The sequence below is a fragment of the Panthera uncia genome, chromosome A2 (genome assembly GCF_023721935.1).
Source record: "Panthera uncia isolate 11264 chromosome A2, Puncia_PCG_1.0, whole genome shotgun sequence".
NCBI lineage: Eukaryota > Metazoa > Chordata > Mammalia > Carnivora > Felidae > Panthera > Panthera uncia.
The window spans coordinates 148,050,281-148,076,041 of NC_064816.1; the positions used below are offsets into that span (position 1 = coordinate 148,050,281).

Here is a 25,761-nt window from a genome sequence, read left to right on the forward strand (position 1 = left end):
GGGGGGGGGAAGTTTCTTTAGGTCCTTCGGGTCTCGGGAAGCCCAGCAATCTGTCTAAAGCCCAGACTTCTATTTTCAAGGAGCCCACGTTCTTACCCACAGTGAGTGAATTTAAATGAACGGCTCTTACCAGGGATTTTTGATGATTGGCTCTAAGAATAAACGGCTTAATCAGAAGCATCCAAGGCACAGAAATCAAAGCCATGATAACAAAGAAACTTTGGACTTCTTGCTGTAAGATTAAAATGGTAAGATCCCGTCATTTTAAGGTGATCACACAACATACTTCATATGATAAAAATGGTAAACATGGATCATTTTCGTTGTACCTATTTTAAGAGATCTAAAGCATTTCAATGAATCCACTCACTTTTACATCTTGGAGTACTCCTATTTCAGACCAGCGGTGCCCTGTGTCAATCCAGGGTAGTCACTGGAAACCCACTCTCTTATTCTTTACCGAGTACCCCCTTGCTATCTACCCATACCATATGTGAACAAGAAGTATTCATGAGGCACATAATAAGGGCAGCTTTATGTATCCCTTGCCCCGTGGGAATAGCCCCTGGCCCTGCATGAAAAGTGTGACAGGCCCCATGACTTCACTGGTCACTCTGTTGTAGCCAGAAGTCCTTGGGTCACTTTAAGTCACAAGCATTTATCTCAATTAGTAATTTTATCTTTCCAGTGCTAGATAATTATCTGAGCTCTCTTGCTCTTTCAAAATAAAAAAAGAAAGCTTCCTTACGCTCTCCCCTGACCAGCACGCTCTCGCTGTGGGTGAGTCACCTGACATGGGGCTCTGGGGTAGCCATGTTGAACTCTCCCCGGCTGTCTCCCTCACGGTTCCCTCTGGGATGAGGCACCCATAGTCTTTATGCTTCCGCTGAAACTTGGGAGTGATTTCCCCCTTATCATCCTGCTACACGCTTCCTATCACGCCCTCGTGCCCCCACCTGTCTTGTGATACACCTTCTAGTCACCAGTTTTGAGGAGTGACCTAGAGCTGTCAAAAGAACCAGGCAGCCCAGGGAGGCTTGGCCAGAGCTATTGGAAAGGAATGGACACTGGGTGCTTGGAGGAAAGGAAAAACGTTCCTTGAGCCTTCCCTTTACTTCAACTGTTCTGGCCAAGTTCTCACTGAACGCCAGGGGATGATTTTTAGCCCAGTTGTAACAAGATTTGCCCTGCTAACGGTGGGAACATCTTATCTGCCCAATCTTCTATGCTTCTCCACTCTGGAAGGCTCAGGAGAGGGAGGGAAGCCACAGAAACACACACTGTGCTTGCCAGCTCTGACTCCCTGCACACAAAGCTACCTCCCTGCAGTTTGTCCATCTTTATGTGAGGCTTTTCTACCTCGTGATGTACACAGCAACCAGATATTTATATTTATCTGTTGCTCTTGTCCTTTGATATCCAGACAGGGCACCAAGTCGGCCAGGGCAGTGTCGGGAAGGGTCTGAATTTATCAACTGACATCGTCTCTTCCAGCTGCATGACCCCAAAATGACGTCATGGAAACCTGAAACTATGTCAGGATAATTCATCTTCACACTAGGGCACGGGGAAACCAGCCAACTCCCAGTAAGGGTTTTGAATGGGAAAAAAGCTGGAAAAGTCACTCACTGTGCAATGTTCAGTGTATATGCCAGACCAGGTGAGGACTTTAGTCTCTAGGGAAGGAGTTAGCACATGAAATAATTGATGAGTCTGAGTCCTTTGCCTCAAAGGGAAGACTTGTTTGGGAAATACAAGTAAACTTTCATTCGGACTCCAGCGTTGAGTCAATGAACCTTCCAAATATATTTACTTAGTGCTTACAATCTATGGGTGGTTCATACAACCATTCATTGATGTATAACAAAACGTGCTACCATAGTAAAGTAGGGATACCTCAAGAGAGCTTTCAGAGGTATGTGTCTTCTTTCACTATCATCTCAAATCCTGCCTGATTTTTCAGGGTGCCTGGGTGGCTCAGTCGGTTAAGCGTCCGACTCGTGATCCTGGCTCAAGTCATGATCTTACCGTTTGTGAGATCGAGCCCCACGTCAGGCTGTGCGTTGACAGCACGGAACCTACTTGGAATTGTCTCTCCGTCTCTCTCTCTCTGCCCTCTGCCCCTAGCTCACTCACGCTCTCTCTCTCTCAAAATAAATAAATAAACTTTAAAAATTAAAAACAAAATTATTCCTTATTTTGCATAAAAAAATGCCCTGTCACAAAGCATTTTCTCTTCTTACTGTTTGCTGCTCCCACAGAGGAGGGGGCCACACCTAGGAATCAAACTCATGAGGCCGTGCACGGGAGGAGCGGAGCATGTGTTTAATGCGGACATGCAGGGTGAGCAACCACGGGTAAGTTACACGAGCAACAGAGGGTCACCTGGCACTGGGCAAACAGCCCTGGTACTTGCTACAGGGCAATCACAACTTACGTAAGCACAGCCTCCCTGAACGAAAATCTACCTTCACAGGGTATCATCACGGAGAGAGGCCAGAGGAAAACTATTTGCGTTAACCAAGAGTTACTCACTGAGTTGTTTTTATATCCAGCTCCCATGGAACATTTATGCTTTTTTAAAAAAAAAACATAAACAAAAACGTTAAGTCGACAATGAGGCTGAATTGCTAAGTTGACAATGAAGTGCCAGAAGCGGAAGAAGTCAGAACGGCCTCACGGTCCAGGTGTTGGGAGGTGCTGTCCCCGGAAGAAGAATCAAAAGAAAAAGAGAGCCAGAGAGAGAGAAGTCATCTCTAACTAGCCATGGAAGCTCTGAGCAGGAAGAGCGGGGAATTGGATTCTAGTTTTCCAGGGGCCCCCTGCCCATGTCAACAGAGGGACTCCTCTTCTGGTCTCTTGCCAGTTTCTTTCTCGTACACCTCAGCTTATGTTTAGAATCAAAGATGACGACATTTTAAGGTGCTATGCAGACCATGTGCGGTTTCAGGCCAACCCATCTGAAGGACTGGTTTTTTTTTTCCTTTCTTCATAGACAACGCACAAGCCGATTTTCAACTGCACAGCAATAGCCACGTCGGGCCTCACCCCAACAGGAGCCGGCAGAGCAGCAGTGGCATACCGCCCCCAGCACCTGTGCACTCATCCAAGTCTAATAAACACCTTCGGAAACTGAAAGGACCTAACAACCCCGGCGGGGTGCTAACCTGGCGCAGTCTTGCAAATGACTACACTCTGCGACACTTGGGAGCATGAGACAGACGTGACACACACACCCCTCCCCCGCCCCAGCGCATAAAAGAAGGAAACGCCACAGATACCTGATGTCTGTACAGGGGTGCGTTGGAAGGGTCGTCATAGTTAAACAGAAACATGTTGATGAAGTGGATGAGGATGCTTGGGGCGTGCCAGGACATATGCACATCAAAGTGGCACCACTTGAAAATGATCATGAAGACCAAGTATCCAAACAGACACAGGATGAAAATCATCTCAGGAATAAACTGCAGAACGATGTTGAGAGTTCTTCCGAAGTATCTGGGGGTGGGAAACGCACCCATTATTCTCCCCCAAAGCACGAAATGTTCTCCCCCCCCCCCCCCCCCCCCCGACAGCATCCACTCTCCTGGCAAGCAGCAGTTATGCATGGATGGAGAAGAAGAGAAAGGAAGGATTCAAGAGAGCCAGAGTCTGGAAGGTAGCGTCGGAAGCAAAGGGCATGCCTGTAGGGAGAGCTGGGGATCTGGCCACAGCTTCACCTGCACATCTAGCTTATACGAACACATTCAAGGGCACAAAGAGTGTGCCCTTGAGGAGCGACTAGGAAGAGCTTCTCCTAAGACAGGGGTCGGCAAGCTAAGGTTCACGGGCCAAATTGAGCCCATCACCTGTTTTTAAACAGCCCAAAGTTAAATAAAAATAGGTTTTATATTTTTAAACGGTTGGCCAAAAAATCAGAAGAAGGAGAAGACTAGTTTATGACACATGAAAATTATACGGAATTCAAATTTCAGGGTTCATTGATAAAGTTTTATCAGAACACAGTCACATTCCACTTACAAATTGTCTATGGCAGCTTTCATGCTACAATGCCAGGACTGAGTAGTTGTGACAAAGGCCATCGAGCCTGCAAAGCTTAAAGTATCTACCCTCTGGCCCTTTACAGAGAAAGTTTGCCAACTCCTGCTCTAAGATACAGAGAAAGGCTCAGAAGGCTGAGTTGGGGTCCACCAAGTTAAAATGTCAGAAAGGGCCCCCAGCCCCGTTGCTAATTCTAAGAGTTATCTGAGGGAAAGGGGAGATCCCGCAACAAAACATGACTACTAGACAGGGGCCTGAATGACATGCAGTGATACCAATGATAATCTGCTCCAGAAAATACATTCTGGGATTACCTCCCATTTAATCCCCACGGCCCTTTCAGGTAAGCAGGAGTACCAGGGGTCCCTAGTCACTAGTCGTGACTAGTTTGCTCACTAAATAGATCTTACTTTTCAAGCAGAACTGTACTTCCGTGAGCTTTCAGGTCGGCGGTCACCACGGGACTGGCTCTGGCCGGTGGGAACGGAAGGGGTATGTGTCACTTTGGGGTGGAAGCTTAAGAATCAATGTGTAATTGACCAGTTTCCATGTTTTCGTACATTTACATCCTTAGAGAATAGGTTTGAGACGTTTAGAGAGGCAGGTTGATAGAAGGAAAGGAAAGATAAGACAACATTAACAGTCCAAGGGAGAGAGAGGGTACAGCCATTTGGAAGACACTACATCAGGATTCTAGGACTCTGAGGGCACGGTGGCCCAAATGCACTTATGTCTCCATTTGCCCACTGGTGGGAGCTAATCCTGGATATAGCGGTGACCCCAAGTCTTTCAGGTTGGGGGGACAGAAGATGCTATGTGCTTGCCAGTCTCTTTCTGAACCCTCAAATATGCCTGAGATGAAAGGTCACTCATATTTCAGTCACCCAGCTCGGGAGAGACAGAGGTCCCATTTCTGCCAAACCTGCCCGTCCTGGCTCAAGCCAAGAGACACGGCGAAGCCCTCCCTGTGGCAAGGAAGAAACCCTCGCACAAGGAGACGCAGGACCAATGTAGCGGCTCAGTCACCACTCATCAATGACACGGTCAGATCAACGGGCAGAAAGTTCATCGTGAAACTTACACATGATTGAAAAGGCTGAGAACAACACCGAAAACCATCTGGACAATTCCCAGGATAACTGACATCTTCATCTTGTAGGAGTTCAAAAACGTTAGTTTGTTTGAAGCCAAGTTCCAAATCTGGATGGGAGACATGACAAGGAATACGTGAGATCAGAGTCGAGAAGTTCTCCCGGCATCGGGGGAAATAGCAGGATTCCTCCTGAGGAAGTCACTCTGGGGACCATCCATATTTTCACATTCTGATCCAGTTCAATGCGGACATTTTAGGTTCAGGAAAGGAAGGGGACCAAACCCCTTTTAAATGCGATTCTAATGACAAGTTTGGCAGAATTATTAGTGCCATTAGGAAGATATTACGTGGCTAGAAGAAAAAAAATCCTACACGATTTCTCCTCTGTTCTAAGGGAAAAGACATTCTGAAACATCGTGGAGAGATCTCAGACTGGCCTCACTTCCACTTGGTAGTGACGTAGAGCTCCGGCCCAAGAATTTTTCCAATCCCTTCCTGAGAATACCACCTTTGACTTGGCATTTCTAAAATGCTTCACGTCACAAAAAAATGCTCGTGAGTTCGAGCCCCGTGTCGGGCTCTGTGCCGACAGCTCAGAGCCTGGAGCCTGTTTCGGATTCTGTGTCTCCCTCTCTCTGTGACCCTCCCCCGTTCATGCTCTGTCTCTCTCTGTCTCAAAAATAAATAAACGTTAAAAAAATTTTAGAAAGACCTGTCAGCTCTGATAACCAAATATCTTATGATTTGATTCACAAAAAAAGGCTGCACATGGTCAATAAATGCTGCTGTAGAAATTTACATTATGTAAAAATCCAACCCTTCATTAATATATACAGGGTCTAACACAGGCACAGAAACGTTCTGTTAAAGGGGGTATCTCTGGGGAACAGAATTGCCAGAACAGCAGAGATAGGGAAGGAGACTCTTTCTTTTCTAGTTTATACTATTTTGTGGATTTTTAATCTCATATAACTCTTATTTTTTCACAAAAAGACCAGGAATGTTCAAAAACGTAAATGTTACTAGGGAAAAAGTTAATTCTTCTCAACATCGCACTTCTCCTCTACCCCTCACATTTTTCCTTTCTTGTCTATCGGGAAAATGATAAAATTGCCAGAGTAGATACTCTGGCTCCGTGGGTTCTGGGCTACACTGGCCTTTGAGGAGCAGACCCGGGCAGACAGGATATGCTGATGATTCAGGGGTGGGCTGGGAAGGTGAAAAGAGGACAGTGGCAGCAAAGACATTCAAAGCAAAGGAAGGTCAACCAGACCCTCTGTCTGTCCTCCTCCGCAGCCCGCGGGCTAATCATGAAATTCCTCGGACCACAGAAAAAGCCTTTCAAGCCACAAAAATATCAACTTGCGTTTGTTTTCAGCACTTTGCGGCTTACAGCTCAACTTTCAAGGACTGTACCTCGTGTGATAAAATTTAGAATACGAGTGTCCCTGAGTGGCCAAGTATAAACAAATCCCGGGTGATGTCTTCTGCCTTTGTAAGGGAGGGGAGACAGGCAAGCAATGGGAGGACTCAGGCTAACCGAGGAGACACCCCAAAAGATCGGAGAGTACAGTTTTAGGGCCCGTACTGTTTACTCTCAAATGGCAGCAACTAAAACTAATGTCTCAGGATCTCTCCCACAAAAAGAGCTTAGAAGAAACATTTATTGACAACATTTGCCAAGTTTCGGTCTAGCTCGGTCAAGCTCATTTGGAGCACAAGGCTGCCACCTAGTGGCAGTTATGTGTTGGGCCATCCCGTATAAGCCAATAGGCATGTGAGCCTTCTGGAAATCCCTTTAGATCTGAAAGGCTGTGCAAGGAAGCACCTTTGTTTCGCTTGGCTCAAATCCAGTTGAGATAGATATCACGAACACAAAAGTTAACTCGTACCATTTTTTAACTCGTACCATTTAAAAAAAAAAAAAACTTGTGTCAATTCTAGGCGGTAAAATTAAGCAAAGCTAAGAGCAAATCCATACTTTGCTAGGATAAGGGAGATGTTACTCACTACAAGAAAATGCCAAGGTAAGGAACTTGATCCGGATGCTAATAACTTCTCTAACATGCATACTTTCCAGGCAACAAAGGGCCTTTTAAAGAAGCAATCATTAACCACCAGGGGTATAAATTATTGGAGAAGGAAGCAGATGTTTGAGCAACTATATGGAAAATGACCCAGGGGCTAGGTAAAGGGTACAGGTAGGACATTTACTTGAGTCCTACACAGTGCCACAAAACCTCCAGTATATGTAATTCTATCTCAGTGTGTAAGTTTGTTGATTTCAAAGGTTCTGGCACTTTCCTCCCCTCTACATAGAGATCTCCTCAGCAAGACATTTTACGTAATAAATATCTAACCCAAGAAGACATTATTACCGGATCAATCCCAAATGGGTATGGATTTCCAGAGTACACTCCTGGAATGGCTGGGTCCAGCTGTAAATATGGATTTGTTTCCATTACGTGTGCACTAGAGAGGGGGAAAGGAAAAATAAAAACAAAACCAATGATTAACCAGAGGTAGGAAAAAAAACACTATAGTGCCGTTGGTCATGAACTTGTAAGCCAATCAAAGCCTCACTGTTGGTGCAACTCATCATTTGGCTCATTCAATCATTCCATGAGTGGGTAATGAATACCTGCTATGTGCGAAGTATTGTCCTAGGTGCTGAGACTATGCACATTACCATCTGGCCCCAAGACGCTCACAGTCTGAGTCTCCAAAGGCTCTCAGCCTGGTGGAGTATTGTAAAGAAAAGCAGTTATACTATGTCAGAAAAAAAGTTGGTCAGGGATGAGGAGCATATAAGAAAGAAATCTCAGCCCGGGGACAAGCCTGGGAAATCATCCCTGCGTACACATGGGCTCATCTGGAGGTATAATTTGGCTTTCACCCACAGACCCTAATCTTCATGGAACTTAGCTCTCAAAAGTTGCAGTCCATTGAATGTCTTTATTTATTTATTTATTTTTTTGCTCAGATAAGTTTTTTAAATCTTCTTAGTTTTTATTTTATGTGCAACAAAGAAATTTTAGAACAGAAAATTTCAAAACTACACAACAGTAGAGAGCATAATATATTAAACTTCCATATAGCTACCCATTTCCCAGTTGTCAATACATGGCCAGTCTTTTCCATCTGACCCTCTACCCAGTGCTGCCTCCCACCAAATGAATCATTTCTGATTAACAGACCACTACTTTTATCCACACATATTTTAGTATGTATTTAAATGGTACAGACTTTAAGAAAATTAACACAGTCTAGTATCATACCTTAAAAATTACCAGCAATCACTTAAAATCAAACATGCAATCATTGCTCAAATTTTCCCAAATTACTCATAACTTTTTAACTGTAGGTTTGTTTAAATCATTGAATGTCTTTAAATCAGTGTCCCAATTTTGCCCAGAAGTATGAACGTCAGTGGGTAGGAATTTCTTACTATCTCTGCAAGCCCCAAGGGGATGAGAATATTAGGGATGTTTGTTTGTTTGTTTGTTTGTTTGTTTGTTTAACAGAGCACACATCTATAGAAGGGCCAAGAAGGAATACTGAAATGATGAAGAAAAGAGTGCTGGCAACTTTGGTTGGCTACCTAGAAATATACTCCCTCCCTCCTACAACTGAGGTGCTTGAAGGTGTTAGAGAGCAACAGGGGGGATCAGGAGGCCTGATCTCAATGACCAGACCCTCAGGACACAGTGGGAACAGATGGCCTCACTGGCCATCTCAGACACAGACCCTAATGCATGGCTCAGTGCATACGGTTACACTGAACTAGAAGAGGTTTGTTTGTGTGCGGACAAAGCCACTCCCGATAAGAGGGAACAGGCACCCACAGCTAAGGCATGATCTCTGCTGTTGACATAAACAAGTTCACAGAACACCAACATCAGACAAAGCCACCCTCTGACCTTGGTGGATCCAGACAAAAACAAGACCGATCCACATCATATCTGATATTAAAATATGGACCTATCAAAATAAGGGCAATGCCTGAACCACAAAAATGACCAAACATTGCCCTCATCCTCCTAGAAGCCAGACCCTGTAGGCCCTTTCCCTACGTCCTCTTGCTGAGATGCCCATGCTCCCCCACTGGTACACCACCTCCCTGAGTTAGTAAATTCAGTTCTGGGTGATGCCAGGAATGCTTCTTGTGGTCCTTGGCTGAAGAACGTTGTGACAGTGCCCCTAGTCAATTCTCAGGGAAAGCAAGCTCAAGACCTAGCTTGTGACTGGTGACCAAAACCAGCTTGCTGTGTCCTTTGCCACTCTGATGGATGACTGCAATTTTCTTTTGTCTCCCTGTTAATAAGGTCCCACTTCATACAAGTGATGCCTGGCATGTGGCTGAGTGTCCCTCAGACTGGGCTTGGCCTCCGAGAGCCTTGAATTGGGGCAGGGGTCATTCCATTCACAGGTGCATAAAAGAGTACTCAAGCCCACATTTGCAGAATGACAAAAAGCCAGGTGACTCAGACCTTTCCCAATCACGCTCCTGGGTAAATGAGATTTCATGTAGGTAGTTTGGTGAAATTGTGCTGATTTAACATGCTTCAAAGTCCAGCGCTATGCTTACGAGTTTACATCTAAAGAGCAGAACTAAGTAATTTGTCTTTAAATTTATGAAAGCTTTGTTCTCCCAGGCATCTCTTCAGGGTACTTAATCATAAAGCAAGTACAAAAACAAAAGCACTTGTCAATATAGCCATCTGTATCCTGGAAAATGTCCTATCCTTCATTTCCTTCCTTCCTTCTTCTGTTCCTTCTTCCTTTCCTTCTTCCCTTCCCTTCCCTTCCTTCCTTCCCTTCCTTATTGTTTAATAGTCCTGTCCTCTACTGCAAGGAAGCTGGATCAGCAAAGAAACTAGGGGGGATGCATTGACCCCCCCCATGACACAGCCACCCACGCAGCCACTCCTCGCCAGCTACTCTATCCTACCTGCCCTCCTCACTCCATCACCCAAAAGACAAACACAGGGAGCTGCTTATGAAAACTAGCCACCCCCTCCTTTGCTTTTGACATTGAATGGAGTCACTCTGAACCATCAAAGAAAATGCCCTTCAGGTGAGTCTGGGGCCTCGAGCACTGGAAACCAGTGATTTATATAATTCAACACCACATCAGGCTTCTGTCCTAAGTGCTCACTGCGTCCAGTCCCCTGCTGGAACTAGGTCTGCTTCAAATGCAACCTTCTCCTCCGGGGAACTTAGCTTCTGTGACTGACACCAAGATGCCCAGTTTGTACCTACTTCACTATTTGTTTTCACAGTAGTGTTGGCACATGCTACGGACACCATGATATATACTTAATTGAAATGTTACAAACTATCTCCACACAATAGAATGACCAGCACAGTTACGGAGGGACTGGTTGGAGGTTGCTCACTTGGTAAATAAAATGGAATCATTCATTGAATTTGTGGGCACGCCTCTGAGCAGAGCCAGGCATAGACTTCTTGACCGTGAAAAGTACCCCTGAAGCCACCTGGGCAGCCAAGCAAGTGACCCACCTCTGTCTGTAAACTTACTTCCACGTGCCATTTCTGAACATCGGTCGGACACTCCAAGAAGAGCCAAAGATGTTGAAAGACTTGGAGAAGCAGTCATTGTAAATCAAGCCCGTGTAGATGGAGAAGATGCCCATAAGGAGGATCAGATAGCGTCCGTGGAAGAAGGTGTTCCAGATCTGGTCTCAGGGAGACAGAGAAGATGGCCGTCAGGGGGCTTGGCACCAGAGCCCCGGGGTGGGGGGGAATGTGTTATGGAATGTCTCCAGCACCAGTGGAACATCCACGGCAAGGCACACAGGCCCCACACAGAGGGGCCACAGCACGGGGCAACATCAAAGTGATCCAAAGAGAACACACACACCGTGATTTCCCCGAGCCTACATACATCAGTCAGAAAAGTCCTAGACCAGTGGTTGTTACTGTGGAAGAAAAACCATATAAGCCTCATAATCTTTAAGTCATCACTGGTTAGAAAACATAACTGAAGCGGAGGCTGAGGCCTCACACGTTATGGAGGGACATGAAAGTGTGCAGTCACTCTTTCAAGTACTTCTAGGAGACAAGCTCCGAGCTGGATGCATATGGCAGCTAAATTTCATGGCAAGTCAAAGCTCCACTCATTCTGTCATAAAATCAAGTCTTGACTAAGCACGTCCACTAAGAAGAGTCAAGTGCTTTATATAATACTGGATGATGGGTGTCAATCATTCACAGACCTGCCAAAGTGTAGCTCTGAGATTTCAATTCTTTATTCTAGGAAGCTACAGCTGTTACAGTGTTGGTCACACAAAACTATATTGGCCAGAGGTGGAGTTTCCCACTAACCTCGCTTATGATTAAGCTGCTGTGACATCACTGAACTAGCTCTAGTTAAGACAACTTGTAATAAAAGTTTGCAGATATTCTTAAAATTCAGAACACAGCTAACGGCATGTTTCCAGCTTACAAAATGTATTCCAGTGAACACAGAGCTCATAAGAACACTGATCATGGACTGATTGTGGGAGAAGGGCTCTGCCATGAGAAAAACTATTTGTGATATTTTAAGTGAAAAAAAAAGGCCAGAAATTAATATGCAATATGTGATCCCTATTTTTAAAAATGTTGAAAAATTTGTGTATAAGCCCAGGAAAAAACCAGGAAGATAGATAAAAACATTAGTTGTAATTTTCTCTAGGTAGTTAAATTGTTGTATTTTCCCAATTTTAAAAATAAACATATATTGATTTTTTATAATCAAAGAAAAAAACTCATGTTAGGAGGGAAAAAACTTAAAAATAGAGATCAATGCCTTGTCAAGCAATGTACAAAAAACAAAAATGTTGAAAGAAATTGCACCATACCATCCAAAGCACTGACCTTTGGACAGGAATTTCTAGGCTGAATTTTGGCCCCTTTTTACTTTCTATCCTTTGCTTTTCATAAAACAGGTTTGTTTCTTTGGTGAAAACAACATACACATTTTTCATATTCTACTTATAACCTCGGAGAACTGAGGCAAGATATTCGATGGACACCCACCTCGTTGTTGGTCTTCTGGGAGAGCAAGCGTCTCTCATTAAGGACCATCCAAAGGGCTGCCAGGAGCATGATAATCCCATGACCACAGTCTCCAAACATCACAGCGAAGAGGAAGGGGAATGTGATGATGGTATAGGGAGCTATAAAGGGGAGACCCACAACAGCCTGAGTCCTTCCGACAGCCAGTGGCTCCATCAAAGATCTGTCTAACATGATCCGTGACCCACAAGCTGGTTCCCTCGTATCTTTCTGATTCTGTCTTCCCTCCCCATCCCCAACATTTGCTGAGCTCGCACACACATCAGCTTATCAATAAGTAAGCATTATAAGTCCCTGTTTACAGATGACCTGAGTTTTGAAGCAGTTTGGTGACTTGCCCAAGATCACAAAATGTATCGGGTCTTAAAACCAGTTTCCCATCTCTGAGTGTTTTGTATACTCCACATGTATCACACACCTCTACTCACAGGATACCCAGCCTATGGGGTCGCTGCATTACAGGTCACAAGATTAGGACTCTGCTTGGAGAAAAAGAGCACTATAGACAACGTGGCTGAAGGGCACCTGGTCTACCCTTTTTATTTCACAAACCAGACTACCAATATCACACAGCTTATGTCACTTAGAATCCAGTCTTCTGACTCCAAGTCCTGGAAGCCAGCTGTGTGTTCCCATCTCACCCACAAAACAGCTACAGCTCTGTGAAAATGTTGAGAGATGACCCCACTGAATCGTTAAGGAAACAAGAACTGAATTTGACTGCCTAATAAGGCGATGGTTCAAGGGAGAACAGGTGAAATCTTGACAAAGAACAAATCTTTCACTAATCACCATTTAGGCAACCAATGCAGGGCATTAGGAAGCCAAACAAAATTTTAGGAATGATCCAGTTTTAAGCAGTTCACCTCCTAGGCCACCCAAGGGGTAAATCTTAACCAGTTTTCATTTTCAAGTTGCCCCATTATACAATGCATCAGACACTTTACCTGGGTTTATTTCCCGGTAACTGCCCACACCATATGCATCTACAATATTCTGGAAGCCAGCTGTGAATTTATTGGTCCTGTTAAATGTGGGAGGAGATGTTTTAGACTGCACTGCAGTCAGGATGGGGACCATGGAGGAGCCACTTAGTTCCTACAAAAAAAACAAACAAACAAAAAATTGACAAAAACGTAAGGAAGAGTGTCAGCACACGGATGTCCAATTCCTGCCATCCCTTATAGGTGAACTTGGGACAATTTCTTGACCTCTCTGACACCCATGACCACTCTGTAAAATACCTTCCTAATATCTAATTTATCTTACAGGACAGTCATCAAGAGAGTGGAGTTCTGGCCATTTCCATTCTCCTGCTCCTGCCAATTCACCTGTTATGCCCAGTTCTGGGTCCTCTCCTCTTCCTTTCTCTCTACTCACACCCTCAAGAGTTAACCCACTTTCTTGATTCTGCCCTTTTCTTCCAAATGGTCCTACTCCCTCCCCAGTTTCGATTCTGTTTTAATTTCCTGTCTGGGCTTTCAAACTCTCATGTCTCAGCAACCCCACAATATCCAGGAGCCTAAGATCAAACTCATCAACTTGCCCCAAAGCCAGGTTCTCTCTTGGCCTCCCTGCTCCTTCAGCAGACTCCGTTCTCCAGATCCCTGAACCTTGGGAATCATCAGACGCGTCTCTTCTCCTGGTTCAATGAATCGATCACCAAATCCTGCTGATTGTCCCTTTAAAGTCCTTCTCTTTCTTGCTCCCATAACCACTAGCCTAGCCCTGAGCCTCCCCATTTAGCCTATGCGCCAGATGGTGCAATCCTTCTTTCATAAAATAAAACAAATACTGCTTCCGTCATGTTACTCCCCTACTCAAAAATCTTCAAAGGCTTCCTATTACCTAAAGAATGGAATCAAAATTCTTCCATTTGGTCATCAAGACTTCCCTCCAATATTGACTATTACTCCCTTCACACCTTCACCCCCACTACTTCTGCACAGAAACCAGGTGACTTTACACCAGCCATCTCTCTTCTTCACTTACCCAGGTATGAACCGTTCCCCAGGCTCACTCCCCAGGAACCTTTCGGTCAGTCCAAAGTCTGCATACTCAGTGGGACTTAGCACTGGCTAAATGACTGCCCATCAATCCTCCTAAAATGCCATGAGGTCCGTATCACCTTCCTATCCAGCCCCACTTGACAGATGAGGGAACAAAGGTCCAGAGAGGTTAAGTAACTTCCCCTAGGTCCCACCGCAAGCGGTGGAGTTCTTTACTCTCTTGTGATATATCTTTTCATGTGTGAGATTATGATCTCCCTAAGGGCAAGAATTATGGTGCTTCATTTTTCTTAACATGTGCCCCAGCAGCTGACATAACAAGTGGCATAGAGTAAGTATATTTTGCTTGTTTGTGATGCTGACAACAAAAGTTAGCCTATTACACTTCTCTCCTCACCTCCTACCCACGTAGAGCTTTCTACTCCTATCTGGGAAAGACTTGTTATTTCAGAGGGCTGAAGACACTGAAGAAACAGTCCGAAGCAGACCTGTAGAAGTTTGGCCCCTCTGTGATTACAGGATGACCCTGTCTAGTTCACATACGTGCATCAGGACACCTCCCCGGTGGCCCTGCTGTCTTGTCCATATCGCACGGAAATGTTTCTAAAATGCAACCTGGATTGTGCCGCTCTAGCATGGGCATAAAATCAGATCCCTTATACCACTGTTAAGTCCTTCAGGACCTGCCCTGCAGCCTCTCCCTGACCTTCTTCCCATTCTTGAAACTTGCCACACCTTCACTCCAGCCAGGTGGGCCTGCACTCCACGCTCCTCCCCACCTCCATCTACCTGCTCACTGATGACCCTTCCATGGTTCAGCTCAGGCATCACTTCCTCCAGGGAGCACCCCTGCCCTTCCCAAGCTGGGTGAAATGCTCTTTTTAGGTGCCCCATTTGAGCAGTTGTTGGACTACCATATGGGGACATTTAAATCCAGCCTTCTGGCTTCAGGATCACAGTCAGGTTACTTGTACTTTGTGTGACTCAGTTTCCTCATATGTACAAAGGGGATAAAGATAGCTCCTGCCTCCTAGGCCAATTCCATGTCAAGGCCTTTACTTCCAGATCCTTCAGCTTGAAAGTTCTCCCTCCTATCCTGTCACCTGCTCCTGCTCCAAGCCACCCGCTCAGAGGGGCCTTCTGAGGGCAACAGCCCTATCACAGTATTGTAAGACCTAAAATTCCAGGTGTCACCTTGATGTCTTTGAGTCTCACAGGGCCCCAAAGTCCAAGCCACGAGTTCCTCTGTTTTCATCAGATTTGCCTCCCATGGAGGGGGAAGGGCTCCCCACCCAGCTAGCTCTCCCATAGGCCAGACCATTTGCACACTGCCCAGTCTTCGACCCAATGGGCTTCACCCCCCTGCCACCCCAGAAAGGTATTCTAACAAGCTACTCACGTCCTCCCATGGAAACCAGACCCCCTCCTCTTGTGGGAGGCTGCCTCCCATAGCCCGGCTGGCTCATTGTGCCCCCAAGTGCAAGCCCCAAGTACAACCTCCATGCGGCCCTGTGTGGGGAGTGGTGTCCTCCTGCCCTGGGCTATAAGCATATGTGACTAATCAACCACTGCCAGCTTCATGTGTCCGATGGCCAGTGTTGTGTGTTTGGCCATCTTGTACCATTTAGGGCAGAGTTTCCTTTCTTCACCAACGGGGTGAACAGGTGATCAGAACAAAGCCCGTCTCTCCCCACCCCATCCTCCACCATCTGCCGCCCTCCTGCTCACCACCATCACCACCTGAAATCACATTAGTTATGGACATGCCTACTATCTGTCTTCCTTTCTAGAAAGTCTGTCAGACCAGGGCTTCGTTCTGCCTGCATAGCCCTGGATCTGTTCCTGGCGCACAGTGACCATCTGGAGAGGTGAACGACGAAGGCTGTAAGATTAACCAAGGTACAGAGTGCAGAGCATAGCTGTGGGCACAGAGTGAGCACAGGGGTCTGGCTGTTTGTCTTTCCGGCCAGACGGTGACCTTCATGAGGGAACGGACATACCTACGGTCACACCGCACGCGGGACCTACAGTCTCATCTAGCAGAGTGACCAGCACATCAGTGCTCAACATGCGCTTGCAGTAAATCAGAGAGATGGTGGATATCTGTCAAACATCGAGAAGAAAAGGAATTTTCTGATACATGCCCAGCACGAGATTAAGAACTGAAGATACAGGGGCGCCTGGGTGGCTCAGTCAGTTACGCGTCCAACTTCGGCTCAGGTCGTGATCTCGCAGTTCGTGAGTTCGAGCCCCGCGTCGGGCTCTCTGCGGACAGCACAGAGCCTGCTTCAGATCCTCGGCCCCCTCCCTCTCTCTCTCTCTGTCTGCCCCTCCCCCACCTGTGTGCACGTGCTCGCTCTCTCTCTCTCTCAGAAATACATAAACATTAAAAATTAAAGAAAAAAAAGAACTGAAGACACAAAGATGAAGGAGACTTGCCACTTGTCACCAGCAAGTCACTTATGAAGTTCGTGTGACTTAGGAGGATGACAACCTTAGCGCCTGACAGAGGGGCTGCGGAGGCTGGACGCGACTCCTCCTCCCCCTCCCCTGCTCCATCGCCACTCACCATGCCTTGCTCTAATGCCCTCTTGATGCGCCCAGTGTCTGCCACCGGGAACCAGATTTCAGCAATGACGCACTGCTGGGTGACGTCAATGTTGCACATGTTCAGGATGTGGTAAATAGCTTTCATCTTCTGCACTTTAATGACCCAGGAGTGCCAGTTGGCAGCTGCTTCTTGGAGGAGGCGCTGACGGTGAGACTCTGTCTGTGTGATGACCTGGGCGAGACAGACACACAGAGAAGCAAGGAACACTCACAGGGAGCCCCGCAGCAATGAGGCAAAATGGAAGCTCGTCAGTCATAAAGGCTTCTTCCGCTCTGGGCTCCCTCCCCCGCCCTGTGGCCCTTACCGGCCCTCAACCCTCATGAGCAGAGTATCTTCCCTTGTAGAGATTAAAACCCTTGGGCAAAGATTGTATCTTCCTTTCTTCTAAATTCCTTACAGTACTATTGTCATACGTTGAATTGTGTCTCCAAAAAAGATAGGTTGAGTCCTAACCGCTCGTACCTATGAATGTGACCTTATTTGGAAACAAGGTCTTTGCAAATGGAATTAAGTTAAGGTCATACTGGAGTGGGGTGGGCCCTAACTAATACGACTGGTGTCTTTATAAGGGATTTGGACATCTAGGCACACAGGGAAGAATGCCCTGTGCGATTCAGGCAGAGACTGGAGTGAGGCATCTACAAACCAAGGAACACCAAAGATTGCAGACAACGACCAGGGGCTAGGGAGATGTCTATGTCTCTTCAGGCTGCTATAATACAATACCATAGAGGGTGGCTTACAAACAACAAAAACTTATCGTTTGCAGTCCTGGAAGCTGGCGGTCTGAGATCAACGCACTCACCATCACGGTCAGGTGAGGATCCTCTTCTGGGCTATCCTCACATGGTAGGAGGGGCAAGCGAGCTCTCCGGGGCCTCCTTCATAAGGGCACTAATCCCATTCACGGGGGCCCCCTCCTCATGACCCAATCACTTCCCAAAAGCCCCACCTCCTAATACCGTCGCCTTGGGCATTAGGTTTTCAACCCAGGAGTTTGGAGGTGGGGGCAACACAGAAAAGGACCCCTTCCTAGAGCCTTCAGAGGAAGCACGGCCCTGCTGACACCTAGATCTCAGATTTACAGCCTCCAGAACCATGAGAGAATAAATTTCTGTTGTTTTAAGCCACCCAGTTTGTGGTAATTTGTTATAGCAGCCCGAGGAAATTAATACATCTATCAAAATGCTTTTCGTACCTAATGCCTTCAATAAATGACAAGTGAATTAACGAAGGAGGGAATGGACAATTTTGCCCACAGAGTTTATTTATTTAATGGGATTCATTTTTGTTCAGGGCTACAAGAGAGTACCCCTCTCAGCAACATTCTCAGGTGGCTCCCCAGGAGCGTAAGTTTGGCATAACTTCTTTTCCCCATGAGGTTTTCCTAAAATCTAGTAGGGAGCATTCAGGGAAAGGAGTTCAAGGGTAATTGCTTTAGGGAAGCACAGTCTCTTTGACAAGTGAGAAAGAAGGAGGAGAAGGGATTAAAGAAATTAAGCAAAGATTTTTCTGGGAAGGCAAAGACTTTGTTACCCTAAGAGCTCTGAAACACACACACACTCGCACACCTAATTCCTGAAGATACTCATGGTGGATCCAGAACTGTGCTAACAACCAACATGGCAGACACATGCGGCCATTAAAATTTTAAACTTAATTAAAATGAATTGAAAATAAATATTCAGTTCCTGGTCAGTCAGAGAAAGACAAAAATCCTATGCCTTCACTCACATGAGGACTTTAAGAAACAAAAGAGATGAACATAAGGGAAGGGAAACAAAAATAATATAAAAACAGGGAGGGAGACAAAACAGAAGAGACTCATGAATATGGAGAACATCAGAGGGTTACTAGAGGGGGCATGGGAGGGGAGATGGGCTAAATGGGTAAGGGCACTAAGGGATCTACTCCTGAAATCATTGTTGCACTGTATGCTAGCTAATTTGGATGTAAATTTTAAAAAAGAAAAAAGAAAATTTAAAAAAAAGAAAAAAAAATGAATACATGTTAAAAAATTTAAAAAACAAATTTTAAAAAAGTGAAAAAAACATTCAGTTCCTCAGCTGCCCTAGCCACGTGTCAAGTGCTCCGTGGTTACGTGGAGCTCATGGCCATGGCATTGCAAGTCAGACGACATGTCCACAGAAAGTTCCGGTGGAACGCACTCATCTACAATAAACAACCTGACGTAGGCCCAGCAGCATTCAGAGACTACTTTGAAAGTTTACTGAAGCAAGTGTTCTAATCACAGAAGTGCTGAGTGTCACCCTGGGGGACGACTAACTTTACAAAAGGATCTGAATTTGAGGTGTGTGCCCTCGGTGAAACAGGACTCACTCACTGTTTTTACAGAAGTAATTGGTCAGCTCAAAGAAGTGTGTGAGTCCATGGAAAAAGAATCAGTCAGACTGGTTGGTCAACTGAATTGGCTAGTTAGCTGTACCATAGATGTGGCCTCGGCGATAATATCAGACTGGGCTGGCCACCCAAAAGCCGACTGGGGCTGCGGTCAGTTCTCAGCCCAGGAAGAGCAGTACTGACATCCCCAATCACCCCCTGCACCCCCGTGAACACTGCTTTCTGATTACGAAATCTCCTGCAGTGGTAGCTGGGAGAGCACAGCTACCATTCCAGCCAGGCTGGAAGCGAGGGCCCTGGGACACAGGACTTCTCTGGAAGTGGGGGAGGTAGGTCACGCGCCTCAACGCCTCACTCACGGTGATTAAATCTTCCAGCTTCACATTGATGCCGGCCAGCATCTCTCTGCGTTCCGCTGCAGGCTCCGGGCAGGGATATATGATGGCTCGAAACCTGTGTTTCATACATTCCAAAGGTCACAAGGCGGGGGGTTACTGCGGAAAAACATTCCGCATGTCCTCTTCTGCTAGCCATCACTGGCTTCGGTTGGATGACCATCCTTTTCTAGAATAACTGTCTCTTTGGTACTCGGAAAGCGAATCCCAGTTCTAAGGGTTCCCAACGCATCGCTCGCACTATTTGAATTAAAGCTATGGTTCTATTATATGAATGAGCTTCGTTTAAACCAAAGAAACTGTGGGCTGTTATGTAAATAAGACTACAGCGTGACTTGTCTCTTCTTCTCCCCAGAATATATTAATGCAATAACGTCCTTCCCTACTGAATAATTTCTGCTGGAATAAAACGATTCTGTAAAATCAGAAACAATTCAGCATGCAGTTTGCCTACTCATTAGTGGCTGATAAAGGGTGTGAGAGGGAATACACTTACTTGATTACAATGTCTACTTTTAGTTACCTTGAGTTTTGCTGATTCAAGTCCTCTCTGCTCCTAGTCCCACAGCTCTTAAAAATTATTTGCATTTTAAAAAATTTAGGGGCGCCCGGGTGGCTCAGTCAGTTGAGCTTCCGACTTCTGGCTCAGGTCATGATCTCACATCACAGTCTGTGAGATCGAGCCCCGCGTCGGGCTCTGGGCCGACAGCTCAGCCTGGAGCCTGCTTCAGATTCTGTGTCTCCCTGTCTCTCTGACCCTCCCCCTTCATGCTCTGTCTCTGTCTCAAAAATAAATAAACATTAAAAAAAATTGTTTTTAATTTGTTTAATGTTGTTTTTTTTTTGAGAGAGAGAGAGAGACAGAATGCGAGTGGAGGAGGGGCAGATAGAAAGGGAGACCAGAATCCAAAGCAGGCTTCAGGCTCTGAGCTGTCAGCACAGAGACCAACACAGGGCTCGAACTCACCACAAGATCATGACCTGAGCCAAAGTCAGATGCTTAACTGACTGAGCTACCCAGGTGCCCCATAAAAATCAGTCTCATGTTTAACATTATCTGGTCAAATGTCAGAAAGTTGTTCTAAAATCCTAAGGGATCTCAAAGAAGGCCCAGTCAAGAGTACTCTGTCTCCCATCCCTCTTCACCTAATCATGACCCAATCCCTGATGAAAGAGCCATGAACAGTCTCTTACCCGTCACAGATCTTCTTGATTTTCTGCCTGAGTTGCTCTCCTTGATAAAATATGATGAAAATATTCTTTTTAATTTCCTCTTTCTGGAAAATCAAAAATCAGAATTATATTTATATATATATAATGTTTTCTTTGTGGTTATAATGTAACAGAAATGTAAAATCTTGTTTTCATATTTAAAAAAATTATAAATTTGGGGCACCTGGGTGGTTCAGTCGGCTAAGCATCCAAATGAAAGAAAGAAAGAAAGAAAAAGAAAGAAAGAAAGAAAGAAGAAAACTTCACCCTCTCCCAGTTAATCTAATTCGTTATTCCTTATGGTTGAAGGCAAGGCCCCTGAAACAGGTCAAGACAGCCTTAAAATAACAACCAACAACTGGCTACACTAGCTGGACTACAGCTGGGCCTGTTTTCAGCTCTAACCCTACACTTAAGAGACGGGTTGATAAACAAGAAACCATGCAGAAGACAGGAACCAGGATATTATAAAGCTTAAAATGAAAATAGCTGACCTAGCTCGCTAAAGTTAACTCACACACAACTTTTAATGTTTATTTATTTTTGAGACAGAGACAGAGACAGAGCATGAGTGGGGGAAGGGAGACACAGAATCTGAAACAGGCTCCAGGCTCCAAGCTGTCAGCACAGAACCCAACACGGGGCTCAAACTCGGGAACGGCGAGATCATGACCTAGGCCAAAGTCGAATGATTAACCAACTGAGCCACCTAGGTGCCCCAACTCATACACAACTTCTATATTTCAGGGGTGAGTGGGTGTTCGATGTTTAACAAAGATAAAGCCATGTCTAATTTTTGACTCACTGTATGACCATAAGAACACTGATTAAAATGCAAATCGAAAGTTCAAGTTTGACAGTTCACAAGAAAGAGAAAATATATATTTCACAAATATATATGAAAATGTTCAGGCAAAGAAATGAGCTATTTTGCTCTTATTTAGTTCGGGGTGGATGGGGGTAAAGGTAAAATTATGAAATCCATTGTTGGAAAAGTTATAACCACACACCATTCAGGGCACTGGAATCAGGTATGGCCCCACTGAAAAGTCATTTGTCAGGACCCATCAAGTGTCATGAAAATGCCCATACCCTTTAAACCAGCAACTCTATTTCCTTGAATTTATATCATGGAAATAATTCAAAAGAAAATAATCCACATGCACCAAGATGTTCATCATAGTGTCTATATTCTGGAGAAACACAGGAAATAAAGTCCATAAATAGATAGTTAATGTCACATCAACTCACTGGAAATCCTAGGCATCAATTAAAAAGAAGATAAATTGAATCGTCTCTTTGGCAGCAGGTGAGGGGTATTTAAGATTCGGGGAGCTGCTTGGTTTACGTTATTTCCAAAGGTTCCTTTGTCCAAGAAACACTGGTCCTTTTCTGAATCCTTCAATTCCACTTGTCCCTTAATCCACCAGAACCAGGAATCTGCTCTGATCTCATCTGATCTGCTCAGTGACCTTCAATGTTAACAGGCTAAGGTCATCCTTTTCCAGATGCTGACTTTATAAATACTGTCTCTACCACCATGACTATTACATGCCAAAACATGGTGGTCAAAGTGATGATTTAAAGTCAATTTTTGAAATAATATCTATAAGGGACACATAGTGATATAGAGGAATTTTGTATTAGCTCAGATCAAGAGAAAGCCAAAAAAATGATTCCATGTTTATTACTACGACCTGCCTATGGCTTATGAACAAGAGAAAAATAGCACTAGAGACAAGTAAGCTTTCTTCCTATTTTAAATTTCATTTAACCATGAAATTGTTTTCCATGAAATAAAACCCAAGTTAATTTTTTTCCCCCTCTATCCTGGAAAAGATGATGACACTCAGAAATAAGCCCAACTTGGAATTAAAAAGTAAGGCGACTTAGGGGCGCCTGGGTGGCTCAGTTGGTTAAGTACTGGACTTCAACTCAGGTCACGCTCTCACAGTCTATGGGTTCGAGCTCCATGCCTGGCTCTACACTGACAGCTCAGAGCCTGGAGCCTGGTTCACGTTCCGGGTCTCCCTCTCTCTGCCCCTCCCTTGACCATGCTCTGTCTCTCTCTCTCTCTCTCTCTCTCAAAAATAAACATTAAAACAATTTTTTTTTAAGTAAGGGAATTTAAATACTAACTGGAAGGGCAGAGGAAGTAAACCGTACGGAATTAATAGCAGGAAGTGCGTGGCACTCAGCGAAGAGCCCTCTCAGCATCCTTCTTTGAAGCATCCTGTCCACTGACTACCAATATCAGTATGCTTGTTAAAAATGCAGAATCTGGGGGCACCTGGGTGGCTCAGTCAGTTAAGCATCTGACTCTTGATCTTGGCTCAGGTCATGATCTCACAATTCACGGCTCCTCAGTGACAGTGCGGAGCCTGCTTCGGATTCTCTCCCTCCTTGTCTCTCTCTGCCCCTCCTCTGCTTGCACCTCGCCCTCAAAATAAATAAATAAACTTAAAAAATAAAATAAAATAAACCCTCTAAAAAAAAACAGGGCAGAATCTGAGGCCCCACCCCCACCGTATCAGAATCTGCATTTAACTAGGTACCAGGGTCACTCATGTGCCTGTGCACACTGAAGCTTGGATTGCACTGACTGAACTCAGTTCTTAGCTAAACTTCCAGGAACTGGTAGAGCTGTGTCTTGGAGGTGTTACCAACAATCAGACCTTGAACTGAACTTTTGTAGGTTTTTTTTTTTTAGAAAAGGGGGCAGATACTGGCACAAAAACAGACACTCAGACCAATGGAAAAGAATAGAGAACCCAGAAATGGACCCACGAACGTATGGCCAACTAATCTTTGACAAAGCAGGAAAGAATATCCAATGGGATAAAGACAGTCTCTTCAGCAAGTGGTGCTGGGAAAACTGGACAGCGACATGCAGAAGAATGAACCTGGACCACTTTCTTACACCAGACACAAAAATAAACTCAAAATGGATGAAAGACCTCAACGTAAGACAGGAAGCCATCAAAATCCTAGAGGAGGAAGCAGGCAACAACCTCTTCGACCTTGGCCGCAGCAACTTCTTACTCAACAGGCCTCCAGAGGCAAGGAAAACAAAAGCAGAAATGAACTATTGGGGCCTCATCAGAATAGAAAGCTCCTGCACAGTGAAGGAAACAATCAGCAAAACTAAAAGGCAACCAACAGACTAGGAGAAGATATTTGCAAACAACATATCAGATGAAGGGTTAGTATCCAAAATCTATAAAGAATTTATCAAACTCAACACCTAAAAAACAAATAATCCAGTGAAGAAATGGGCAAAAGACATGAATAGACACTTCTCCAAAGACAACATCCAGATGGCCAACCGACACATGAAAAAATGCTCAACATCACTCATCATCAGGGAGATACAAATCAAAGCCACAATGAGATATCACCTCACACCTGTCAGAATGGCTAACATTAACAACTCAGGCAACAACAGATGTTGGCGAGGACGCGGAGAAAGAGGATCTCTTTTGCATTGTTGGTGGGAATGCAAGCTGGTGCAGCCACTCTGGAAAACAGAATGGAGCTTCCTCAAAAAATTTAAAATAGAACTACCCTACGACCCAGTAATTGCACTACTAGGTATTTATCCAAGGGATACAGGTGTGCTGTTTTGAAGGGACACATGCACCCCCATGTTTATAGAAGCACTATCAACAATAGCCAAAGTATGGAAAGAGCCCAAATGTCCATCAACAGATGGATGGATAAAGAAGATGTGGTATATACATATACAATGGAGTATTACTTGGCAATCAAAAAGAATGAAATCTTGCCATTTGCAACCACAAGGATGGAACTGGAGGGTATTATGCTAAGTGAAAGTATCAGTCAGAGAAAGACAAATATCATATGACTTCACTCATATGAGGGCTTCATGGGACAAAACAGATGAACATAAGGGAAGAGAAGCAAAAATAATATAAAAACAGGGAGGGGAACAAAACACAAGAGACTCTTAAATTTAGAGAACAAACAGAGGGTTGCTAGGGGGTTGTGGGAGGGAGGATGCACTAAATGGGTTAAGGGGCATTAAGGAATCTACTCCTGAAATCATTGTTGCACTATATGCTAACTAACTTGGATGTAAACTAAAAAATAAATATAAAAAAGAAAGAAAGAAATGTTAAAAAAAAAATAAATACACGTTAAAAAATTTTAAAAATAGAGGCGCCTCAGCTGGTTAAGCATCTGACTTAAGCTCAGGTCATGATCTCACAGTTTGTGAGTTTAAGCCCCGTGTCAGGCTCTGTGCTGACAGCTCAGAGCCTGGAGCTTGCTTCGGATTCTGTGTCTCTCTCTCTGTCTCTGCCCCTCCCCTGCTCGTGCTCTGTCTCTCAAAAAAGAATAAATGTAAAAAATAATCAATTAATTAAAAAAAAGTTTTTAATAAAATATACCATGAATATATATACAATAGAATATTACTCGGTGATCAAAAGAATGGAATCTTGCCATTCGCAACAATGTGAATGGAAGTAAATGTATTATGCTAAGCAAAATAAGTCAGAGAAAGACAAATATATGATTTCACTCATATGTGGAATTTAAGAAACAAAACAGATGAACATAGGGAAAAGGAAGGGAAAATAATATAAAAACAGAGAGGGGAGCAAACCAGAAGAGACTCTGAAATACAGAGAACAAACTGAGGGTAGCTGGAGGGGACCTGGGCGGGGAGATGGGCTAAATGGGTGATGGGCATTAAGGAGGGCACTTGTTGGGATGAGCACTGGGTATTAACATGTAAGTGATCAGTCGTTAAATTCTACTCCTGAAACCATTACTACACTATATGTTAACTAACTTGGATTTAAAATTTTAAAAATAAAAGAAACGAGGAAAAAAGGGGGGGGGGCGCAGAGAAAAGAAAGGAAGCAGATATTAGCTTCAAAGAACTACAGACTCACTGTTTCAGAGAAGCCCCACCCCCACCCCTCAGACCCA

General features: G+C 44.7%; 1 protein-coding gene across 1 annotated transcript in view; it reads right to left on the reverse strand.

The window, feature by feature from the left end:
* The window catches only part of ATP6V0A4 (ATPase H+ transporting V0 subunit a4), a 93,081-nt gene that overhangs the window by 30,942 nt on the left and 36,378 nt on the right, over positions 1-25,761 (reverse strand). Inside the window, exons 10-19 of the mRNA XM_049641935.1 lie at positions 20,788-20,870; positions 19,558-19,651; positions 16,796-17,008; positions 13,165-13,315; positions 12,179-12,318; positions 10,676-10,833; positions 7,513-7,606; positions 5,123-5,241; positions 3,282-3,498; positions 131-232 (exon numbers count right to left, since the gene is read on the reverse strand). Of these exons, the coding sequence (XP_049497892.1) occupies positions 131-232; positions 3,282-3,498; positions 5,123-5,241; positions 7,513-7,606; positions 10,676-10,833; positions 12,179-12,318; positions 13,165-13,315; positions 16,796-17,008; positions 19,558-19,651; positions 20,788-20,870 (1,371 nt within the window). The remainder of the gene's footprint in view (positions 1-130; positions 233-3,281; positions 3,499-5,122; positions 5,242-7,512; positions 7,607-10,675; positions 10,834-12,178; positions 12,319-13,164; positions 13,316-16,795; positions 17,009-19,557; positions 19,652-20,787; positions 20,871-25,761) is intronic.